Source organism: Pleurodeles waltl, chromosome 1_2 (assembly GCF_031143425.1).
Source record: "Pleurodeles waltl isolate 20211129_DDA chromosome 1_2, aPleWal1.hap1.20221129, whole genome shotgun sequence".
Taxonomy (NCBI): Eukaryota; Metazoa; Chordata; class Amphibia; order Caudata; family Salamandridae; genus Pleurodeles; species Pleurodeles waltl.
The window spans coordinates 843,361,506-843,387,377 of NC_090437.1; the positions used below are offsets into that span (position 1 = coordinate 843,361,506).

General features: G+C 44.8%; 1 protein-coding gene across 2 annotated transcripts in view; it reads right to left on the minus strand.

Moving 5' to 3' along the window:
- The window catches only part of ASB5 (ankyrin repeat and SOCS box containing 5), a 341,741-nt gene that overhangs the window by 30,733 nt on the left and 285,136 nt on the right, over window positions 1–25,872 (minus strand). For both annotated transcript variants that reach the window (XM_069244651.1, XM_069244658.1), the window contains exons 4-5: window positions 20,871–21,021; window positions 20,616–20,750 (exon numbers count right to left, since the gene is read on the minus strand). In XM_069244651.1, the coding sequence (XP_069100752.1) occupies window positions 20,616–20,750; window positions 20,871–21,021 (286 nt within the window). The remainder of the gene's footprint in view (window positions 1–20,615; window positions 20,751–20,870; window positions 21,022–25,872) is intronic.

Sequence of the window (25,872 nt, forward strand, 5' to 3'; positions counted from 1 at the left end):
CACAATGTAAAAATACATCTTTTATTGAAGTTGGTTTTTAAATTGTCTGTTAAAAAATGCCACTTTTAGAAAGTAGGCATTTTCTTGCTTAAACCATTCTGTGACTCTGCCTGCTTGTGGATTCCCCGTCTGGATCAGTTTGACAGTTGGGCTGTTCACACCTCTTCTCTAGACAGTGACACAAAAGGGGGCAGGGGTGTAGCTGCATATCCTGATGACCCAGCTGAGCTAGAGGGGAGGGAGGAGTGGTCGTTTACATCAGAAAGGACTGTGCCTGCCCTCACACAATGCAGTCTCAGACCCCCTAGTGTGCGTCTGGGGCCTGGCCTGGACAAGGAAGGATCTTGTAAAGACTTGAGACTTTGCTTTGAAGTTTGCCAACTTCAAAGGCAGAACAGGGTATAAGAAGAAGACCCAAAACCCCCAGACCTTTAGAATATTTCTGGAATCAAGAGGAACCTCTGCCAAGGAGAAGAGCTGAAGAGTTGGAGGAGGAGTACTGTCCCTTTGCTGTGCTGCTTTGCTGGACTGGCCTGCAGTTGCTGCTTCTGTCTAAAAAGAGTGCAAAGGGTGAACATATCTGTGTGCCCTGCTTGAGAAAGTTCTCCAAGGGCTTGAAGTAGAGCTTGCCTTCTGTTGAAAGTCTCAGGGACACCAAAGACTTCAGTTTCCTCAAACTGCAGCACTGGGAGCTGTGTGTTTTGTGCTTCTCAAGAGGGGAAACCCCAGCGACGCTGCTGGCCTGCACCGTGACCTGCAGACGCCACATGGAGTCGCATTGCCCTGCTTCGCACAGCGACCCTGGTCTCACCGATGCTGTCATCAGACAACTTCACCGAGCCGCTGCTCGCACCGAGACGTGTGGGCTCCGCACTCTGGCATCGCCTGCTCACACCGCAGCCTGGGCCTCCCTGAAGACCCCGCTCCTGCTGACACCGGCGCCGCTGCCTGCACTGTGGCCTGTGGACACCGCTCGTGAGGAGCATGAAGCACCGTCCCATACCGTAGCCCCGGTCCACTGACGCCAGCACCATCGACTCCAGTATCGTCACCAGGCATCCCTGCCTGCACTGTGGCCTGTGGACACCGCTTGTGAGGGTCACGAAGCATGGTCCTGCACCGCTAGCTTGGGCCTATCGACAACAGCGCTTCCACAACTACGACACCGCTGCCTGCACCGTGACCTGTGGACACCGCACGTTGCACCACCCTGCTTTACACTGCAGCTCTGGTCTCACCGACGCTGCTGGATGCCGCCACCGAGCTGCTGCCTGCACCGTGACCTGTGGGCACCGTACGTCGCTTCGTCCTGCTTCGCACCGTAGCTCCGACGCCATCAACACCGGTGCACCTGACTTCATCAGCCCGGAGTTCGATCCGCAAGGCATGTGACTTCAAGGGCCTGACGATTCCTGCACCGACTCTGGAACTGACACCGCGACATCAGTGACGCCGCTCTCCAGAGCTCACCGCGGAGATCACAACGCCCTACAAATCCAAGGTACTGTTTGCGGGTCTTCTTGAGTTTTGTTGCTCATGATGCCGTGATAGCCCCAGGTGGAGCTACTGACTTTTAAGGAACTGTATTTTTGAGTAAATCTTGCAGAATTCATATTTTTATTACTGTAAGTTGGATTTTTATCATATTTGGTCTCGTTTTAAATAGATAAATATGAGTTATTTTTCTAAAACTGGTGTGGTGTCCTTTTGTAGTGTTTTCACTGTGTTACTGTGTGTTATGTGCAAATGCTTTACACATTACTTCTGAGATAAGCTTGACTGCTCGTGCCAAGCTACAGGGGGGTGGGGGCAGTGGTTATCTGAGCAGGTATCCCCCGTATTCTGACTAGAATAAATGTCCCTACTTGGACAGGGTGCAAACCGACTGCCAACTAGAGACCCCATTTCTAACAGCCATGAATAATCTTTTACCCAAACAAGCCAAAAAGGATGCATTGTAAGCCAAAATGATAGACCTCTTTCTAGCAAGCTTTTCTTCTACATCTAGGCCACACAATTACCAAAGATTGATGGTCTAATTATTTCGATTGCATGCTTCTTAATCTTAAAAAGTGTGAGCGCCTTTGGCGTAGAACCTACAATCCATCTTGTAAAGTGGACCATATGGCGGCATTAGAAACTTATCACTGGCTTATTAGTCACTCTCACTGTGATTATTATGGCAAGAAAATTAAATCTGCCAATAACGCCTCATGCAAAATCTTTTCAATTGTTAAATTGTTACTTCGTCGTCCTCAGTCTCATCTTCATCTCTTCCGTCTGAGGAGAGTTGTAACGCTCTGGCTGCCTTTTTCTTTGAAAAAGTGGAGATTATCTATGCCTCCTTTCTTGCTGAAGCTAGAAACTATCCATGTCTAAATACCTGGTTTGACTCTTCGGCTGACAACTCCAAGCTCATATATTTTAATCCCATTCAATTTGAGGAGCTGACATCCTAAACTCAGTCATCTAATCTGGCTCTCTACTGGATCCAGTATCTCCTTCCATCTTAGAGGTGAGATATGAGACAATCCAACTGGTCCTGTGTGAATTACTGAACTGCTCTCTGTCCTCCGGCTGTTTCTCAGTACTGGAAACATGCCCTGGTGGTTCCACTTTTAAAAAGAAAACTTTACATGATCATTCTAAGCCTGAAAACTATAGACCCATCTCACTGCTACCAATCTTCTCTAACATGGTAGAGAAGCACGTAAATGGCCTGCTCTCTAATTTCTTGGAGGATAATGATCTTCTCCATGAGACACAATCAGGCTTTCACCCTTCATACAGCACTGAATCCACCCTTCTACTGGCCTCTGAGTCAGTTTGCTGATTCTGGAAAATATCAAACTATCAAATAATATCTTGATCAGGAGACTTTGGAACTGTGTTGTGGGCGGTAAAGCTCTGCAGGGTCAGTCATTTCAGGTCTCCCAAAAACCCTTACACTCAATGGTGTGCCCCTTGCACCAAGGAGTGCCTCTGGGTTCATCACTCAGTCCACCATTATTTAATTTCTACTTTCGCCCTCTGGCAGATGTCATTGAGCACTATGGGTTTACCATCATCTCTCATGTGGATGACATGCAACTTGTCATCACTCTGTCTCAGAACAGCAAACATATGGTCTCTTCCCTTTGTTTACGTGTGTCAGAGTTTGCTGCATGGATGGACTCAATCTGCCTAAAACTGGATGCAGGGAAGACTGAGGTGCTGGTAGTGGGTAAACACCGCAACATCTGGTCCAATGCCTGGTGGCCTGAGAGTTGCGGTCCTCTACCATTCCTTAAACCCAAGGTCAAAAATCTGGGTATCTGGTTTGATGATAAACTTGCCTTTTGATAACCAGATTACTGCATTAGCAGGGAAATGCCTCAGGATACTGAGATTTCCGAAGAAAATTATCCATCTTCCACCAGAGTATGCAAAAAAAAAACTGCAAACCAGGCTGGACTACTGCAATGTTCTTTATCTAGGTGTGTCCCAATCTCGCCTGAGCAGGCTCCAACGGGTGTAGAACTCTGCAGCACATGTATTGCTGAACCTGCCCAAGCATGCTTCCGTTGGAACTGCACTTGGGAAATTACACCGGCTTCCGGTAAGGCAGAGAATCATCTTTAAAGCTCCCTACTACTGCAATAAGGCTCTATCCTCCCATGGTCCACGCTATTGCCAGATGATGGTCAAACCATATGTGCCATCCAGAAGCATGAGATCTGTTGAAGCAAAACTGTCTGTCCCAAAATTAAAAAGGAATCAGAACTGGAGACAGCTTCTTTGGTCACCTTGCATCTAAAGTGTGGAATTATCTTCCCCTCACTATCCTGCAGGCTCACGGATGTGGAATTCCTATCGCCCGGAACATATTGTTTGGGCTCCAGGGCAACAAGTTTCAGTGTTTATTTTGTCCTTGGGACAAGCAGGCCCAACCCCCTGCAGCACAAACATTTTGGCTGCCAGTTTACAGAGAAGGGACTGTCTGCAGTTGAGGTAATATATGTGTCCATATGCTTATGGTGTTTGAACATGTAATGATGGTTCATTATTGAAAAGCCTTTATTATTAGGGTGAGCGCTGAAAAAAAACATTTTAAGGTTACACTGCACTACTGACAACTGTTGAGGAAAAAAAAAAAAGTGTACACACATTTGAAAAGTTTAACAATATGAAACTAAATATAATGCTCCCAGAATGCTCTCTGATTAGATGCAAAAGTAGGAAAAAAAGTTTCGCTACTAGGAAATTTTAGGTGCTATTTCTTTGAAGTGTCATTTAGTAAAATGTGTTGATGCATGCTAGTATTTCCCAAAAATATTCCTAATGGAAAATCAGTGTAACCATTTTCAACAAGATTATGGAAAGCATTAAAATAAACAAGCACTGGCAAAGCCAACCGATCCAACATTTGTTGTTAGTCTTTTGGTTTCGTCAATGCATGCCTTGACGTGGCTTTTGTAACACTTTGTTGAAGCTGTCAGGTCCTCAGAATTGTAACAAACACTGGCAAAAAGCCAAATAAGCTTTTAGGTGTCAAAAAGCACACATTGCCACAAGTGGTGTAACATAGGTTCTGCAGTCCCTGCGGTGCGGGGAACCCCCTCGGCATAGCACCTGCCCTGAGTGAGTTTGGAGGGGTGGCCCCTCCATGTTCTTTGCAGAGGGCCCCCCCCAGTTTTGTTACACCACTGATTGCCACAGTAGTACCTAGCACAGAACAAAACTACTTTGTGTGCCAGTATGCTGCTTGAGGAACAGCAGAGAGAGCGAAATAGAATTTTAATAAAAACTAAATGTCTTGGTCAACGCCAGACCTAATTAGAGACCGAATTCTTAAATAGAGTCACAAAAGTGCACACATGCTATATGTTGTTGAATTAGTGGCTTTCATGAAGTCACAAGAACTTACAGAAGTAGACCAGGAAATCGTACTCCTAGAAAATATTTGAGAACTGTATTTTAGTACGAGGAAATATGCATGTGTAGATTTGCTCATGCAAAAATCTATTGAGCGTTTACAAGTTCACATTGACTCCAACCACTTTTTTCCTAATCTTAGAAGAAATTCTACTTCTGCCATTGTCAGGAGTAAATTTCTAACCTTTCTCAGTATGGGAAAAGATTAGAGAAGAGCTAGTGAACATCCTTAAAACTTGCAAGTTAGTAGGGTTGTAAACTCAAAGGCATTCCAGCCCTGGAATTATTTCTTACTCCTTCCACCAGCCCGGTACCCAGATCAGCAGAAAGGTAGCAAAATAAAGGAATTGCTATAGTAGGGATTGAAATTGCAAGTATTCAAGCCCTACTATAGTATGAGTCCTGGCATGATCAGAGAGGCTGTTATCAGAGCTCTTACATAATGAGTTTGCTGCCATAATTTGTTGCTGCACTACATGGTACCAAAAGGACAAGTAGTTTTTTTTACAGGACAAGTAGATATAAGAAGCAGCCTGTCCCATGGACAAGTAGATTCTTTTTCAAATTCCACACCCCTGCAGGCTCCAACTGAAACTCTCTTCAGGAAAAAATTAAAAACATGCCTTTTTGGGTCTGGTTACAAACTAGTTCAATAGGGCGGGTAATCTCTTTTCGGGTGCCAGGATCCTATCGCTGGGACACTTTGTAAGAACTAGCTATGCGGTCTACAAATCCTATTATTATTATAATTATATAACATTTCAAGCTTGCCTCTGCAGCCTATGCACAGTTTTAAACTGCCAATTCAACCCTGTAAAGTAACCCTTTGCCAGGCCTAAACCTTCCTTTTTAATACATATAACTTATCTCTAACGTAGACCCTAAACGATCCACAGGGTAGAGCACATTATATTTAAAAAGTAGGGTATGTCTCTTTAGGTTTTGCATGCCTGCTAGTGATACACTAATTTTTTTGTTAAATCTTTTTATTGCATTTATAACATAAACAAAACGCATACTACTAAAATACTTATAAAAGATAAGAATAGAGTGGGGAAAAATAAAAATAAAAAAATAAAATAGATAGTAGAAAGGTATGAAGATTATACTCTGTTTGATAAGTGGTCGCAAGTCTGTTGTTTGGTGGTCTGATGTAGGAGGTATGTCCGCCGTGGAGGGGGGGAGGTCTACGGGGCGATCAGCGCGTGGGGTAATGATTTCAAGCAGGGTGCATTTGTCGTGGGTGGAGTGTATCTTTGTGGATATAGTTTCGCAGCTGAATATCTAGGGTGTGTGTTTATATTTTTATCAACTGTGTTTGAATGAGGTTTCAGGTCTGGGTAGTTGTGTATAGAAAATATGTTGGTTGTGATGTCTCGGATCAGTATTATTCCTGAAGACTAGGGAGGTTGTGTATCATCTTTTTCCTGTAGTTGATCCGCCACGGAGTCCCATATATCAGCATGCTTGACTACCACTCCTAAATCACGTAATGTGTGCAACACCTGTATTTCTGCATTGACCCAACGCTGTACGTCAGTTTTCCAGTGGCGGGAATCTGGGGCGCTAGGTGATTTCCACTGTGTGGCGATGAGTCGTTTGAGGATTACAAATGCTAGATCTGCGTATCTGTGTTTTTGTTTATCTTTGCTACGTTTATGTCTGATACCCAATAGGCAGGACTCAGGGGTAAGTGCTAGGGGAATACCCAGCCATGTAGCAGTGTGTTGTGTGATGTCTTGCCATATTCGGAGTAGTGGTGGGCAGTTCCAGGTCATGTGCAAGAAATCAGCTTCTGTGTTACCACACCTTGGACAATAAGAACTAGCTTGGGGGTACATGTGGCGGATTCGGTGTGGAGTCAGGTACGTCTGGTGTAGGTAGTTGAGCTGGGTGTATCTGAAACGTGCGTTGCGCGATACCTCGCGTTTGAATGTGAGGGCCATGGACCATGTTGGAGCTGTGAATTGTGTGTGAAGTGCTTTTTCCCATTTGTTCTTAGCTTGTGGCTGTGCTTCTTCTGGGATAGCTCGTAGCACGTTATGGATCCCTGAGATTCGTGTTGATGTACTGGTGTCTGATAACAATTCATGCAGAATAGGTGATGGTAGTGGTTCCCTGCTACCGTGTCCCCATGCGTTGCGTATTAGAGATTGTAGTGCGCCGTACATAATAAAACTGCCCTGTCCCAGAGTGTACGTCGACGCGAGTGCTTTGTAGGGGAGAAATTGGCCCTCTGCGAATAATTCTCCCACTAACCGGAGGCCTTTGGCAGCCCAATCAGTGAGACACAGGCGGCCATGTAATCTATGTACCCCTGGGATGGCGAGTAAAGGGGTCTTAGGCGAGTATGGTGGTTTTCCGGGTCCCCTGTTCACATAGCGCCGCCACACCCTTTTGGCCACTTTTAACAGGATATTGCTGTGTCGCGGTAGGGCCACACGTCCCACGAGCCATTCCAGTATGTTTAAACCACCCAGTTGTGTGCTCACAGTGTGGGTTTCCGAGTGAGTGGGGTCTTGTAACCAAATTAGGATCCATTGCAGCTGAGCAGCTGCGTAGTAGAGCTCAAACTGTGGTACACCCATCCCGCCTCTGTCCAGTGGTAGGCAGATCTTAGCCAAAGCCACACGTTTGCATCCGGTGCTCCATATCAAGTCTATCAACAGCTTGTTCAGCTGTGCGAAAAAAGTGCTAGGGGTCCATAGTGGTAGGGCAGCGAAAAAATATAGTAGTTGAGGGAGTATAATCATTTTGATTAATGCCACTCTACCCATAGGTGATAGTGGTAGTGCGCACCAAAAGGGCAGCAGTCCTTTTATTGATCTAATCGTCCGGTCTAAATTGCCCTCCTTGAGGTCAGTTTCTTCATGATATATGTGCACTCCTAGATATTTGAAAGTGCTGTAAGTCCATTGTAAATTATGCTCAGTGAGTATGTGGTTCTGTGTGTCGGGTAGTCGGCGCATGGGGAATAGACATGATTTGGCCCATTTGATGCGTAGGCCGGATATGTCTCCGAATGAGTTCAATAATTGTAGCAGGATTGGTAGGGATTCGGTTAGGTTACGTAAGTATATTAATGCATCGTCTGCGTATAAGGACACTATGCGGTGTTCCACGCCGTCCGGTATGCCCCATCTTGTGGCTTCATTGCGCAATTTAGCCGCGAGGGGTTTTATGGCTAGTGCGAACAGAAGTGGTGACAGGGGGCATCCCTGTCGCGTGCCTTTACCGATCTTGAATTTTTCGGAAGTGATGGTGCCCGTTTTTACTCTAGCTATGGGGTCTGAATATAAGATAGATATCCAGCGTGTGAACACTTTACCAAATCCCAGTAACTGCAGGGTTGCCATCAAATATGGCCATCCCAGTGTGTCGAAAGCTTTTTCAACGTCTTGTGAAACCGCAACTCTGGAGTAGTCTGTATCAGGAGTTTCAGCGATCAGGCGCAATAGGTTCCTGATGTTGATAGAGGTGTTGCGTCCTGGTATAAATCCTGATTGGTCTGGGTGTACCAGGGAAGAAATTATTGGGAGAAGTCGGTTGGATAGTACCTTGGCTAATATTTTACAGTCCGTGTTTAAAAGTGATAGGGGTCGGTAAGAGCGTACGTCAAGTGGGTTGCGGCCCTTTTTACGGAGGACTACAATCGTAGCTTCGCGTTGTGAGTCTGAGAGACGACCTGTTTCATATGCCTCCTGTAGCATGGTCAGATATGGAGTGAGCGTTTGTGATGAGAAAGTCTGATAGTACTCGATCAGTAGTCCGTCCCCCCCTGGTGCTTTATTGTGGGCTAGCTGTTGCAGTGCTTGTTTTATTTTGTCACTTTCGATGGGTTTGTCTAACTCTAGTGCTTGTGCAGCCGTTAATTGATTTACGTGGGAGGTCCTGAAGAAATCTTCTAGTTGTGGTGCGAGTGGGGGAGGTTCTGCCTTCTGCCTGATATAACCTTGCATAATACTGCCTAAATGCGTCGTTTATTTCTGATTGTGTATTTACTATCACACCAGTATCTAGGCGGATGGCGTTTATAGGAGTATGCTGCTGGGTCCCTTTCGCTAACCAGGCCAGCAAACGACTTGATCTATCGCCCTCGGCGTGTAATCGCGCTGTATGGTATCGATAGTCGAATTTTTGTAGACGGGTTTCGGCATCGCCCCATTGCTTTTTGAGTGTGATCGTGGTATTCTTAGCAGTACTATTTAAGGCCGCCTCGCATTCTGCCTTCCGTAATTTCTCCTCGGTGTCATGTAGCTCTGAGAGCAGTGTGCGCCTGATACCTCCTGCAGCCCCGATGCACATGCCCCTGACTACCACCTTGTGTCCGTCCCACTCGATTGTGCGTGTTGTGGCTGTTAGACTATTAATTGTGAAATATGACTTTATGGTGTCAGCTAGTTCTTCCCGGAATGGCGGGTCGCGCAACAAGATGGGTTGTAAGCGCCAAGTGGATATTCGTGATGGCTGAATACCCCATCTCAGTATGACGATTAGGGGGCAGTGGTCCGATAGGGTTTTGGCCAGATAGTTGGCGCTATGTATTAAGTGTGTTAATGTGGGCGAGCATAATAGTAAATCAATCCGTGTGTGGAGGTTGTGTACGGGTGAATAAAAGGAATATTCTCTATCAACAGGATGGAGACTTCTCCATGCATCATGTAGCCTCTGTTCTGTTATCCAGGACCTTAACATCTCAGATACCCGTCTACTAGGGGCGCTTATTAATGGCGGGTGTGATCTGTCCATAGAGATGTCCGGTACACTGTTAAAATCTCCTCCCCAGATAATTGGTATGGACGGGTCCCGTGAGATCTGTGCGGATGTGGCCCTCAGGAATTCCCCTTGTCCCGAATTTGGGGCATATATACCAGCTATGGCTAGCTGTCTACCATCCAACTCTCCAGTGAGGCAGACATATCTGCCATCTGTGTCTATATACGTGTCTTGGACCGTGTTTGGGATCCCTGGTGCGATCCATATCAGTACTCCCTTTGCATATTTGGATATTTTAGTTCCATAAACAGTGCCCGACCAGCTCTTATTAATTTCCTTTAATTCTTGTGTGGTGGCATGGGTCTCTTGTAGTATAGCTATATGCACTTTGTGGCGTCTGAGATATGTATGTACTCTGCGTCTTTTAGTTGGGTTAGCCAGGCCTCTTATGTTCCAGGTTACAATGTTGTATGTCATTGAGACGTTTTGTGTACGAATCACTAGCGGTGCATGTTTTTAAGTAGGATTTGCTGCGTCCCAACGCCCATTGCCCCCCCAACCTCCCCAAATCTGATCAACCCTCGAGTGTGGTGTAGTTAATACATACCTTAAGGAGTTAAGAGTAAGAGGAGTATAGAGGAAAAGGGGAAAGGGGGAAAAGTGTGAATAACTAGGCACAACAGGTGCAAGAGTGGCTTCGAGCTGATTCGTGTCCATACGGGAACCCATCTGGGTTAGGGGGCTGCTGTGGTATGTGGTCCAAGGTAGCCGCGGGGTCCGGCCCATTCGGGTGTCGTCTTCTCCCATTTAGGCGCGTTCAGGCAGGAAGGCACGCTGGCTTCAGGCGCATAGTGTTTATGGCTTTCGGAGTAGGTTGATCGCTACATCTGTGCGTTACCTTTTCAGAGGTCGTCTGCGGTGCGTGGTGTGACCACCGGTCCCGAGATTAGTGGGGATGTGGGCAGGCTTTGCGGGGACCCCACCGAGTCCGAGTACGTGGTGCCATATTCGCGGTTGTGCTGTGTTCGAATGCTCGAGAACCTATTAACGTCCTTTAATGCTTGAGCTTGCCAGTCCGATGCTTGCTTTTCAGTAGGGCGTGATCCGGTTCTGGGTTTCAATTTCCTTTTCTTACGCTTTTGTTGTGTTAGCCATTCCTTTTGCTCTGGGTGTTCATCTGTGGGGTCTACTAAGCCCTTGGCGTGGATCCAAGTCCATACATCCTCTGGGGACGGGAAGACGGGAGTTTTATCGCCATCCACTACTTGTAGTCTGGCAGGATACATGAGGAAGTATGGCAAGTTCTTATCGCGTAGTACCTGTTTTGCCTTAGTAAAGGTGGCACGTCTGCGCTGGACCTCTGCTGTATAGTCCGGATAAGCTGTGACTTTTACGTTTTCAATTTCGACGGGTCCCAGCGCACGGAAGCTCTTTAGGATTTGATCTCTATCACGGTAATTCAACAGCCTGGCTATTAATGGGCGAGGAGGGGCTCCCGGGCGTGCGGGACCGCCCGGGATCCGGTGTGCCCGCTCCACTGTCAGAAAAGGGGAGGCCTCCTGCTGTAATATGTGCTCTTTTAGCCAGCTCTCTAGAAATAACTCTGCGTTAGGGAGCTCGATTCGCTCTGGAAATCCCATAAATCTAATGTTATTACGGCGTGAACGGCCTTCCGCCTCCTCCGCACGTCTTTGGAGTTGTATTATCTCAGATTCCTGCTGTTGTATTCGGTTTTTCATGTCCTCTATATTTGGTTGAGATGTTTCTAGGGTAGATTCGACGGTGGTTACTCTATCCGCTAGCTTCCGGTGTTCAGTGCGTAGAATAGTGACTTCCACTGTCATTGCATCTATCTTTCCTTCCAGGGATGTTTTAGTTTCTAATATTGCCTGCAGTACCTTGTCAATTTGAAACGAGTGAGCAGCTAGCGTTTCAGCCACTTTGTGCAGTGGATCTGGGCTCTCCATCGTTGGCGGGTCCCCAAGTCTGGTCTCTGATTGGCCCCTCGTGGCTTCGGTTTCACCATGGTTTTGTCTGTTCTGAGCTCTCTTCGTATTGCGTTGTGATTGAGGTGGTTAGTTTATACGGTTCTTGTATCTGATTAGGCGAAATTTGTTGTGTGCCCATCAGTGGAAGCTTGATGCGTTCCGCAAGAGGTATGCGCCGGATATGTGCAATTGATGATTGCGTGTTGCAGCGCACGTGTCTGTGCGTTTTATGTTGGGGGAGAATCAGCTTTGCTCCTTGCAAGAGAGGTGTGCCTGGTACTTGCAGTTGGCGGTTGCGCGCTGCGGTTCTCGTATCTGTGCGTTTTATGTTAGGAAAAGAGAAAAGGAAGAAACGGCATTGCTCCCTGGCTGTATGCAAGACTAGGAAATGTCACTGATTCCAATTTTCATTGGTGGGTGTGGTAGATGCCTTGACCTAGTGCTTGATTTCCGAGCCCACCCAAGACACTCCTTTAATAGGGCACAGCGTAGTTTGATTTCCCCTTTGAACTCCGATGTGCGTTACGTGTTGGGATGGCTAGCGCTCTGCAGTTGTTGCTGGGCTCCGTACTTCTCCATCGACCTGACCTCTTTTTAGCACGCAAGCGTTCGGTGTAATTAAACAGCTGTTCCCAAGAACTTCGGTCTGCGGCCTTTTCCTCGTCCGCAGTTAGATCTCAATCGGGCCGCGCCGTCATGCTCATGTTCCGCGATTTGGCCCTAATGTTCGTCCGGGGTCTTAAGCTGTCCGTTAGATTGGGCGCCTATGGCATGCGAGGGTGTATCCGTGGTTGCGTGCTGCGGTGCCCGTATCTGCGCATTTTATGTTAGGAAAAAAATAAAGGAAGAAACGGCTTTGCTCCCAGGCTGTGTGCAAGGCTAGGGAATGTCACTGAGTCCAGTTTCGTTGGTGGGTGTGGTGGATGCCTTTACATAGTGCTTGACTTCTGGGCCCACCCAAAACACTCCGTCAATAGAGCACAGCGTAGTTTGATTTCACCTTTGAGCTCCGTTGTACGTTTCATGTTGGGAATGGCCAGTGCACCGCATTTGTTGCTAGGCTCCGTACCTCCCCATCGACCTGGCCTCCCCTTAGCACGCAAGCGTTCGATTTGATTAAACAGCAGTTTCCAGAAACTTCGGTCTGCGGCCTTTTTCCTCGTCCGCAGTTAGATCTCAATCGGGCCGCGTCGCTCTGCGCGTGCTTCGCGACTAGGCCCTAATGTTCGTCCGGAGTCTTAAGCAGCCCGTTAGATCGGGCGTCTATGGCATGCGAGGGTGCATCCGTGGCTCCTCGCCGTCCCCACCCGCAGCGCTAGGATCGCTCCGTACCTGCGCGCAGGGTGCAGCCGCCGCTATCGTCGGGCCGCTCGGCTCCTCGCTGGTGCACGTCCGCGTCTCTTTACCATCGGGGCCCCGGGCGAGCCGCTGCGTTAGTTTGTTCAGGTCTTCAGGGTCTCGGGATGTTACTGAGCATGAAGCATGTGGGTTTGGAGGTTTTCAACACCTGGGGACAGGAGGATTACAGGATAATTGTGGGCCGGGCGCGGAGCTCTGATTCAAGCGACCGCACTCACCGTCATCTTGGCCACGCCCCTGTGATACACTCATAAATGTGTTTTTCACTACTGTAAAGATTCCCTCTTCCATTGGATAACATTGGGTTACCTTTTTACATTTAATAAGTGCTACCCTTTGATTGGGGATAGGTAGAAATGTCATGTTTGGTCTCAAATGAATTGTTAATCAAAATTCTCTTTAATGGTAAAGTCGGATTATAAGCCACAAGTCTGAAAAAGGCACATTTAGAAAGTTGGCATTTTCTTGTCCTAACCATTTGGTGCCTCCAGCCTGTGTCCTGGGTCACAGGGACTAAGAATAGCTTGGCAGTTGGCCTTTGTGTATTTCTCCCAGACAGTGAGACAAAGGGGGACTATGTGTTGGCAGGATGATCCATCCTGCCAGGATGATAGGGCTACAGCTGTTCCCTGCCCCACTGACATTTCAAAGGGTTGCCTCCAGCACACTCAGACACTCTAGGTTACTTGGAGCCTGGGAAGGACAAGGAAGGAAGCAACTTCCCAGAACTAGATGTAGGGGTAACCTAGAGGTTTTCTCCACTTCAAAGGCTGGCACCAGGTGTAACTATTGGACCGTCAGACCAACTCTTCAGCACATGCCTGGCCTTGTGGAGGACATCAGAGGGACTGCCTTGGATCCCCAGAGGACTGCCCTGCTGTTTGAGGGCTGCCTTGTACCTCAGAGGATGGTCCTGCTGCTACCAGAGGACCGCCCTGCTGCTTGGGGCCTGCCTTTCTGCTTGAACCTAGGACTATCAGAGTGACTCCAAGGGTTAGTTAGCTGGCCTCTTGTGTGAACTACAGGGACAAAACATGCTCCAGAGACCCTGAACCATGCACCTAGCCTCTTCTGGAGTGAATCCTGACCCTCCTTCCCCTCCCAAGTGGTGCCCCTCCAGTCCTGGGCGCTTTTTGGTGGTGCTAAAGGTGCTAAAGGTGTTACTACTGACTAACCCTAAAAGTTGGGACTTAAAATAAATGTCACTAAAAAGTGACCTACAGAAGACCTGAACATACATGCTTGTCAGTCCTCCCAAGTTGCATCACCAGTCGGCCTGAATTCATGGTAGCACCCACTACATTCTTCTCTGCAGCAGCAAATCCTGTTCAGCACAACCTCTCACCAAAGGATCCAACTGCACGGAGCCCTCATCCTCTCCAGCCTGCAGTTTCGCCCCACTGGAGTTTCTGCCTTCCAAAAAAGTGACAAACTCCGAAGGCAGAAACCTTCACTGCAACTCAGTCCAGCAGCTCCCCAACAATGATGCCTCCTCCTCCTCGGAACACCCTGGCTGCCTTGCCCCACTCAACTTTACCTTCTCAGGAATCTCTCTTCAAAAATTCTTCTAAGTCAAAGGTAAGCCAAGTCTCTGTAAATCCACCTATTGTAGCCATACCGTGCTCAATCACAGTCGGCCTATGCCCTGATCTTGCACGACCAGATAACTGCAGTTGATGCTTTAAACTTTCAGACACAATTTTTCACCTTAAAGTTTAAAAATTCATAAGTTTGGTTCTACTTATAGGATGTCTTTGGTGTATTATTATTTAAGAATGTTTCTTTATTTTTCTAAATTGGTGTGGAATTTGTGCTGTGTTGTGTCTGCATGTTATTACTGCTTGTGTACTTCATAAATACTTACCACAGTACCTCTAAGTTAACCCTAAGTGTTTTTGTACCAAACTGTCAGAGCGTTAAGCACAGCTTAATTTAGTGACTTTTGTGGTTCACCCTGACAAAGATTGTTGTTGCTTCTTGAGAAGGGCTAAAACCACCTCAACCAATAACTAAATTTCTCACAGTGAGGATAGGTGTTTCACAATACTTGACTAGGAAGGTACTTTGTAGACCCAAAGAGAACAAGAGAAGTCTTTAAGGGTGGTCTGGGAGGGTACATGTGAGAGTATGTTGCTTGAAGACAGGTTAATATAGAGAAGGTCACTGAGGTTGGAAAGGATGGTGTGAGAAAGTCATCCTTTTTGCCCTGATCACCCCCATTTTTTGACTGATACTGGTGGTTGCTGACTCTGACTGTGCCCTGGGTTTTGCTAACCAGACCCAGGGCCAGTGCTCTGTTTAAAAGGTATATGGTAATTAGGTAATCACAACTGGCATGACAACCTACATGTAAGTCCCTAGTATATGGTAGGGCATGTAGGTTTAGAGGCCCAGTAGATTTAATGCACCTAAGTGTGTACTGCTGTGATGCCTGCTGTCATTTTAAAGGCAGCTATTGACTTTGGAGTTAAAAGTACTTCCCAAGTCTTAAACTACCTTATTTTTTACAGATAAGTCCCCCCTAAGGTCTCCTCTATGTGCCCCAGATGTAGGGTGCCTTGTAACTATAAGCAGGGACATTAAACTATGTTTTGCAAGCCCTTGTGAGGAGAAAACTGCCAATTTCGTTTTCCCCATTATAGCCCAATAGCTCCATAGGCCAACATGGGAATACTTTATTAAAGTATAACTACTGACAGGAAGGAGCTAAATATGATAGAATAAATACAACAACTTGCCACTGTTAGATTTATTATAACTAACACGGAAAAGAGCTATATAGCTTGCTTCTCTGATGAGCCAAAATCCAACCTTTCAGTAACCCTTCTCTGATTGGCCAGCTTCTGCCAGGCTGTTTTATTGAGGTCTGAAGGTGCCTGCATAGAGATAAAGGACATCCGATGGGTGGAGATCTGCAAGCTACAGAGCAAAACAAACAGGAAATGGGCTGCATAGCCAAACTGGTCTTCAAAGAGGGAATAACAGTTAGGACAGGACACAGGCTCACCCCCATTTCCTGCACCCACAGTCAGATAGGAGCCCCAGTAATTGAATTAGCAGAGGGGTTTGAAGGAGAGTGCTAGGGAAACTTAGCCACACCCGTGGGATGGCTTAGCCAGATCTTAACCTCCAGGACAGAGTTTCTCCATTTTGAAGGAATAGTGCTTTCTGGGACAAGAATATGCCACACTTTAGAGGAAGATGTCATACATCTGGGTGCCACCCTCCACCCCACTGGTCAGTGGTTCTCCCCTGCTTGTTGCCCAGGAACACTGGATAAATATGGTAGAGCTGCCCAGCAATTCAGATCCCTGCCTGAAACTACAAGGAGAAGAAGGACTGCCCTGCTGGAAACCTGGCTGCACTCGAAAGGATTGCACTCTGGATGACTGCACCTGCTGCACACTCTGGACTTCACAAAAGAGGACTTTGCCTGGCTTCTAAAGGATTCAGGAATGGACTCCCTGTAATCGACAGGTATAAAGGAGCTACCAAGAGTCCTTTGCATCAACTTCTGCGAACTGGAAAGCATTCAGTGGACTTTTAAGGATTAGGCCAGGTGTATTGTGGAAATTGTAGTCCCAATGTCCCAAGGAGCAAAACAGAGATTCTGGAATCTTGGATTGGTATTATGGTCCCCCAATGTCCCAAAAGAAACAAATGGAAGCCCTGCTGGACCCTTCGACTGCACAAGAGAAGATTGCACTTATAAGAACTGCACCTGCTTCACTCACAAGGCTTCATAACAAAAGGACTTTGCCTGTTTCACAGGATAAGGAGTGGACTCCATGATCAGCAACAGGTGGGAAAGTGCTGGAAGGGCTACCCGCAACATCAACAAAAAGGATTACTCCAGCTGATAAGCTTCACCTGGATTTTACTTGGAATGACCAGGTGCATTGTGGGAGTTGTAGTCTGAGACCCCAAGAGGCAAACCAAAGCTTCTGAACCCTTGGTCGGTGCTGTGGACCACTTTCCTGCATCAGGAAACACTTCTGGAAGTAAGTGTAGAAGTGTGACATCATGGGCGGCTGGAACGCTTGACTCTATCCCGGTTCAGCACAACCTGTTTTTTTTAACGCTTTGAGCTTTATTTGTTTCTAAGCACTTGTTTTACTTTTAATCTTTAAACATTCATATCTCCTATTCCTTACACTGGATTTTTGTTGTTTTGGTGTCATTTTATTCATAAAATATTTCCTATTTCTATAAATTGGTGTTGGGTTTTTATTGTGTGCTGTGTCTTACTTATTTATTATATGGGTGTTTTTAAATGCTTTACACAACTCTCTCCTAAGTTAAACCTGCCTGCTCGTTGCCAGCTACCAAGGGTTGAGGACGGGAATAATTTATTGAGACCAAGACTGGACCTTATACTGTGATTGTTGCCTTATTATTAGTGGTGGGTACCTACCAACTCCTACTAATAAGCCACCTTCAAACAGATGGGTAATCAGTATGAATGGTGAGTAACTGGGTTATTACTCTAAAACAAAACATTGCTCAGTAATTAGAGGGTATTATGAGATGCTGGGGACAAGGGAAGAAGGAACTATCTTCTGAAGGCCCAGAAACGAGGTGGTTACATTGTGACACCATTTGCCCTGATGAATAAGAATGTCATCCTTTTTCCGAAGTAGAGGTGGAATGGGATTGGGATAAGCACAGTTTTTAAGATCTGGGGGAGTACTGGGAGAATCTGTGACACCTAGCCTTCCTGTTGCAGTTCTTGGTTTCCAGACTGGTGATGCTGTTGTTCTGTCTTTTTTTGTATATTCTCAGAGGTTCTGTTTTTGGATGCTGGGTATGGTGGGGTCCTGGAGTTGAAAACATTGTGGACAATCCCAGATGTCTTTATAGTAAAGTGGGTGATTACTGGGAGCTAGAGGAATTCCTTGAGATTTGTTGTAATCATCTTATGTTTTTGAAGGCTTACAATCGAATAGGTCACTCTTGTGGGTTGTCAGGATGATCAGGAGATCTTGGCCAGTAAGGCATTGCTTTCACTAACATACAAGAAGTCTGTTTCCGGTAGAAAGCGGTTCACTCTTGAACCAAGAGCAGTTGGTATGATGCAGACTTTGTCATGTTTTTGATGTGCGTCCAAGAGTTAATATTCGTGCTGATGTGAAAGCCCAAGGAGCAGGCACTGCTGACAAATTAAAGGGAAAAGCTTTACATTTTCATCTCTCCTAGCAAGCCTTACACCTGCTGTTGCCTGTTGGTGATTGAGAAGAGAGTGAATTACATCATGGAGTTCAATTTAGGCAGACTTAGGGGCATATTTATACTCTGTTTGCACCGAATTAGTGTCATTTTTTTTAACTCTAATTCGGTGCAAACCTAACTCCATATTTATACTTTGCTGCTAGATCCGTCTAGCGCCAAATTTATGTAGTTAGTCATTTCTTGGAAGTGGAAACCTACCTTGCCTTAATGAGATGCAAGGTAGGCGTTCCCGTGCAAAAACTGACTCTATGGCCTTAACGCCATATTTAGGGGCATATTTATACTCTGCGGCATATTTATACTCTGTTTGCACCGAATTAGCGTTATTTTTTTTACTCTAATTTGGTGCAAATCTAACTCCATATTTATACTTTGGTGCTAGACCCGTCTAACACCAAGGCCCTGATTTATACTTTTTTTGCGCCGCATTAGCGTAATTTTTTGACGCAAAAGTGGCACAAATTTACAAAATATTGCCCCTTATTTATACTTTTTGCTGCAAAACTGCACTAACTCAGTTTTGCACCAAAAATTTTGCACCGGCTTGCACCATTTCTGGAATGGTGCAAGCCGGTGCAAAGGGTAGGCTCGAGTAAAAAAAAAAAAGACTTTAGTCGGGTGGGGCTGGCAGTGTAGAAGAAGAGGGTTTAGCACCAAAAAATGACTTTAGGCAGGTTAGAGTAAAAAAAATGACTCTAACCAGATTAGCATCATTTTATGGTGCTAAACCTACCATGCCACATGACTCCTGTCATGCCCACCACCCCAATGGCCAGCACAGAGGACAGGGGTCCCTGGGCATGGTTATTGCACCCTGTGCCATGTATGGGGCCCATTTCAGGGCCCCCTATGGCACTTTCAAAAATAAAATGCAATCTTACCTGTACTTACCTGGGATGTGGTCCCCCATCTTCCGCAGTCCTTCTGGTGTTGGTGTGGGTGCCCCTGGGGCCTGAGGAGGGCACCTGTGGGCTTATTCCATGGTGTTCCACCATGGAAATAGGCCCACAGGCCCCCTAACGCCTGCCCTGACCCAGGCTGTAAAAAATGGGGCAAAGCAAGCTTTGCCCCATTGTTTGACTCCTCCTTCCTCCCTTGCACCATTTTTGCATGGGAGTATAAATATGGCGTTTAGGCGATAGAGTCATTTTTTGGCACGGGAACGCCTACCTTGCATCTCATTAAGGCAAGGTAGGTTTCCACTTCCAAGAAATGACTTTAACTCCATAAATTTGGCACTAGACGGGTCTAGCACCAAAGTATAAATATGGAGTTAGTTTTGCACTGAATTAGAGTAAAAACAAAATTACACTAATTCAGGGCAAACACAGTATAAATATGCCCCTTAGCGTCAAAAAATGATGTTAGTCTGGTTAGGATAATTTATTTTGACTCAAACCTGCCTAACGTCATTTTTTTTTAAGCTAGCCTACCCTTTGCACCGGCTTGAACCATTCCATAAATATGGTGCCCAGCTGGTGCTAAAAAATGGTGCAAGCCGGTGCAAAACCTTTTGGTCCAAAACTGCGTTAGTGCAGTTTTGCACCAAAAAGTATAAATAAGGCCCTTAGTTTCAACATACAAAAGTGGATCGTGGCAAGCAAGTCTTTCAGCTGGTAAAAGTGGGTGTTATCTGCATTCTGGTTAATAGTCACGTTTTTACCTACCAAGGGGCTCCATCCGCACTTTAAAGATGACTGACAAGAGGAAAGACCACTGTGGATAGAATGTTACCTGGAAGAGCTATGAAGAACATTTTTGATTGCATTTAAACCACTACCCAGCTAGATTTATGCCACCAATGTTATATTAAATAACTTATCATGTGTATAACATGGTTAGAGATGTAGAGTAATTCTGCTTTGTTTACAATTTGTTATGTTTCTTTTTGCCATATTCAGTTTGCAGCACTCATATGCAACTATCCCCCGAGATAACAGATTACTCATGTAAAATTGCTTTCTCCTGTACACTGACAATACTCTAAAATTCAAGTGATCAAATTTCCATGTATGTAACCTGCTTTTAAAGGACATGTTGTCTGTTAAATTGTATTTTCTGCATCGTAAGTATGTCAATCCTCTTTCACCAATCGTTTCTCATAGGGGCCCTCACAAAATGATATTGGGCCTGATTACAATTTTGGAGGAGGTGTTAATCCGTCCCAAATGTGACGGCTATACCACCAGCCGTACTACGAGTTCCATAGGATATAATGGACTCGTAATACGGCTGGTGGTATATCCGTCACATTTGGGACAGATTAACACCTTCCTCCAAAGTTGGAATCAGGCCCATTGTCTATTTGCTTTGAAGTGAAACAAGACTTTACAGTCTTAAATCACTAGAGTTGTTCATGGTAACGGCATGCTGATTTTAATAGATTTATTACACTCACAGTGCTGTTACCTGCATAAAGTAGTTTCCGAATGCAGTGGATTTGCTGGGATTTACAAGCTGCATAAAGAGGAGTTCCCAAATGAGGAATGTCTTGGTCAACATCTATACCCCAGGTGATCAGTACTTCCAAACAATCGCTGTAACCTGCCAATACAGCATGGGACATGTTAGGTAGACATTTCAATATTGGTAGACTATTAAAAGAGCCATAATGTTTTAGCATACAGTTTTTACACCTGCCATACCACATTCATTGAACTGTACCTTTACTGGATGCTTCATGAGTCGGGGAAGGCTGACATGACTCCAACTGCGTTTTTGCGCCATACTCCAACAGAAGATCCACACAACTAGCACTGCCTCTTGAGCATGCATTAAATAACGGAGTTACACCGTCAATTGTTGTAGCATTCACCTGGAAAATACCAGATGCATCAAGATAATTACTTTATACTGTCCTTTCCCTAAAACAAAATTAGTTTCACGGTAAAGTTGACTTTACATTTCAAGAGACGTTTGGACAGCATTTCCCTCTGTTGACTGACTTCTCTGCTCAATGTGATTGTTCATATATTGCCTGAAAGTAAGTTTGCTGTGATCGGTTTGAACGGTGCTACTGCAGTGCAGAACAGTTTTACCAGTTTCCAAAATTATACTCCACACTTTGGTTAAATGACTACCTTTCCTGAAACATCACAAGAAATACTCATGCAATGACATCTCCTCAACAATGCAAGACACACTTGCCCCCAAATACAGAACAAATCATCTATGAAATAAGAAAATAATTCAACACTACGGAAAGGAGGGGACACAATCTTGAAGAACGATAGAAAAAACGCAAATCCAAGACCCTCAATATTAAAGTCCAGGAGAGGTTGCCTCTTTTTTTAAATTATTTTTTATGAAACTGGATTTGGTCACAAACAGTTAAAAAAATAATAAATAAAAGATCATCATGGATAGTTGACAGTGTAAAGTGTACTTACATCTGATTAAGACCCCCCCCCCCCTTATTGCCTTTAAGCCTTAGGATGGCAGTCTCGGTTTCATATATCTGACAGAGAAGTGCCAACCATTCACACACCGCAGGGCGTGTCTGATAATCCATTCCCTGGCTATCCACAAGCGGGCAACTATAATTGCGATGGAGAAAACAGAGACTCGCGGGTCATCGTTGGCTTTGAATCCTAACATAATATTTCTTATAGATAGCTGAACATCAAGTTCTAGATGCCGGGATAACAGCAGAGCAATGTCAGGCCAGTGGCTATTGAAATGTGGACAGCTGGCAAACATGTGGATATTATCCACAGCATGCAGTCCATACCTTGGGCGCCTGCTGTTGTTGTGTTAATGTCAACCCATTTATTAGTCTTCTCTGGTGTGCAGTACAGCATACAAAGAGTTTTACATTGCTTGACCTTCAAGCTAACTGAAATGAAAGAACAGTTTAATATTTCAAAAGTATTCGAGACGTCAGCTGCTTGGGTTTCTTAGCCAAATTGGAGACTCCACTTATGTGGTAAATTAGACAAGTCATCCTCTTTATGACTGCCTGTAATTCTATAGAGTTCTCCTAATTGTTAGTTTGCTGTTTGTACGGTAAATATATACCAAAATCTCGGGGTCGTTCAGTGAAGCACTGTAGGTAGAATTATGGAGCTGGTAGTGCTTAAGGAAAGTATATTGTAGGAGATTATTTAATGATTGTAGCGTAAAAACGTGAACAAGCCTTGATAGTTGTATAATTGCTCTACTGTTTTCAATCTACTACAGTACCATGACCTAGATGTTGCATCATGTAATGTAGGAGGAAAAGCAGATTGCGCCATATTGCTTCTTATGGTGTAAGAATGGACAAGAGGTATCTGGTATGCAAAGCATACATCACCCCAGATTTTACGAATATCTGTACCCATCTCAAAACATGCCCGCTTAAAACAGTTTGGATTGAAAACTCTACATAGCCAGAATTTCCAATCAGTCCCAAAGGCTATTTGATACACTAATGTATTGGAGTAAGGGTAAAGTCGGTAAGGAAGCACCTAATTCGTGATCTGAATGCTACCCAAAATCCATCGGTTAGGAGGGAGCTTGATAAACTGAATATCACATCTGGCGGTGTTGTATCCTTAAATAAAACTGCTTATGATGACATTTAGTCGTCTGAACAAAGAATTGGGAACACGCAGTGGAACAGCATGATGGAGGTAGAGAAATACATTTCAACTATGTTGCAGCACCCTAAAATACTTATTGAGAGTTGAAAGCAAGCCTCCGTCTTTGCTATGCACTTGTGAAGTAGCTGCTAACCGTTTAGTCATATTATCTGATCGACCCTGCTAATGATTTTAATACCTAGTTAGGTGGCTGCTGGCAGGACCCCTGAGAATTTTTTATCAGTTGTGCAATTAAGCAGTGTTTGTGTTTTAGTAATTTAAGACTGTACCCGGAAACAGCCCCAAAGCTTTCTGCCTCAATTGAGATTTGTTCCATAGGTTGGGATGGGTCCATTGAGTACACAGCAATAGCATATGCACAGGTGTTGATTTGGATTTCCACCCCATTCAGTACTACCAGTAGACTCCGGGATTATAACAAGTTGTTGTGGATAATGCTCAACCTACAGGGTGAACAATAAAGAAGATAATATATACCCCGGCCCTGTACCCGTATATGTCCTGAACAAAGTTGCGTATAAAAATTGCGTGTCCGTATAAAATCAGTCTAGCCATTGTGTTCTGGCAGAGGCTCTGTACACAATTAAACCATTTATCACCAATCCTATGCTGTAAATGGTTGACCATACATATACCCATGAGACTCGATCATCCAGGAGGATCATACCGACCAATCTCCCAAGAGAGTTAGCTGTATTGAATAAAGCAAAGGCAGAGTTTGTATGATTAATAGTGTCTCTGCCTGGGATAACCCTATGCTGTTGTGGGCACACCAGATCTTGTATATCCACAGCAAGATATTTTAGCATCTGATATGATTAAGGAACTATGTCGATATGACCCTCCTTCTTTAGGTGCCTTCTCCTTTTGTTTCAGAAAAACCATGATGTTAGTATTGTTCCAGGAATATGGAGTATCGCTGCTTTGACCACAACTAATAACAAAAGACATAAGTACAGGTGTAAGTAAATTTATGAATGTTTTGGAAAACTCAAGTGGTATGGAGTCGCTGCCTGCCACATTCCCTAACGGAAGGGACTTCATAGCCACCTCCAAGCCTAGCAGAGTAATATCATCCTCAAGAGTCCATGTCTGTGTTGGGCTCAGCTACTGGATGTTAATACTATGTAGATATTCATCTATTTTGTTCTGCTGTGGTGGCTGATAACTGCTGTTTAGATCTTTGTAAAAATCCATAACGTGATCAATATCACCTGGGAGTCAAAATGCTGTTTTCCCCACATAACCTTGTTTTGGTGCCTTTTTTCTGCACGCTTAAAACACTACCAATTTTTACCTTATATTTGAATTGTGACACCCTGTTGGCCTTGTATGCTGCAGTGATCTTCTCCCTGTAGACACAAATGACACCACTACGGTATTCATCAACTAAAGATGTATCTTTCGATCACTAGGGTCTTTTTCCGAGATGGCCTGAGCATGATTCTGTTCCAATTTCCAAACTTCTAAGTGTAACTGATGTGTTCTCCAATGCTGAAGCTTGTTTTGTCTTAAAATGAATTGACTGCTTAGTTGGCCTATGTATATAAGCTTTCAAAGCATCCTAGACCACATTAGGGACCGAGGATCTTACAATGACAGCTATGAATTCTGTTAACAAGCTAATCATTCTTGTTTTATAATGCAGGTTTGTTAATAGTGATCGGGAAAAAATCCATCTGCCTTCTTCCTTATTAAAATCTGATGCTTGAAGGGCTACAAGTATAGGATTATGATCGCAGGTGATTATTCAAGTCATGTGAAATAAAAATGATATCAATCCTGGAATAGTGTTGATATGGTGCAGAGTCGTAGGTGTACTCCGGGCTATCCAGGTTAAGTGTCCTCCATCCGTCAACTAAACCCGGACTTGAGCTAGGTTCTTAATAGAATGCCTAGTTCTAATCATGCGAGGAGTTGCAGATCGGTTTATTTGACCTAGTTCATTATTCTAGATACAGTTGAAATCGCCTAATATTATCAGATCCCCAGGCCACCATTCCAAATCAAGGTTTAACATATCAAACATTATGAGATCATCTGTATTAGGGCCATACACAGCACAGATAGTATGTAATTCATGTTGAAATTTGAGCTGTGTGATTGCCCATCTGCTTTGTGGATCAGATAGAGTTTAACGGGTTTTAAATTCAAAATGTCGAGAACTTAGAAAGGCCATCCCAAAAATTGAGACATGTTGTGCACTGCAGACAATTATATCATAGCCCAGTTGCCTTAGGAGGGCCCTGTCTTTAGATGCTACATGGGTCTCAGTGAGGCACAATACTGGCTTATAGACTGATCCTTCTTCCCTGACCATCTGTATTTCAGGAGGCAATTTAAAACAGCCACATTCCATTACATTATCTTAAACCAATGCAGTGTGTGTTGCTAAGCCTTCACCCTCTGGATCTATTGCTCTAGAAACATTGTGTCTCCCATGTATATGTAAATCTTTTTTCTCTGTTATGCATATCATTCTTTAAGTATGTCCAACAAACAAAAAACATAAGTCTAGTGACAATACCAATAAATTTTAACCATTAAACCCTAAGATACCTACCCTCATGTACTAATTTCCACGCACACAGACTTAAACCACCCCACCCCTGCTTGTTTGGGGAAACAAATCAAGCCACCCCATTGGTTGCCAGCACTGGATGACATACTTCTGTGAATCCTATCCCCACTCAACACATGAATTATACCTGCGGATATGTGTAGGCCTTAGAGGTAATAAAATATACACATACAAAGAATCCAAATACAGCCTATCAGATGTCAGCTATAACATATTGTAGGAAAGTATCATAATTCTTGGCATGTTACCCCCAATTTTACCTGCATGTCAGTATGTTTTTGCCTTTCTCACTGGGATCCTGCTGGTCAGGACCCCAGTGCTCATAGTTGTGGCCGAATGTGTGTCTTGTAAATAGTGCTTAACTGTGTCACTGAGGCTCTGCTAATCAGAACCTCAGTGATTACGCTCTCTGTGCTTTTAAATTTGTCACTATAGGCTAGTGGCTTCCTTTACCAATTTCAATTGGCACACTGGACCCCCCTTATAAGTCCCTAGTATATGG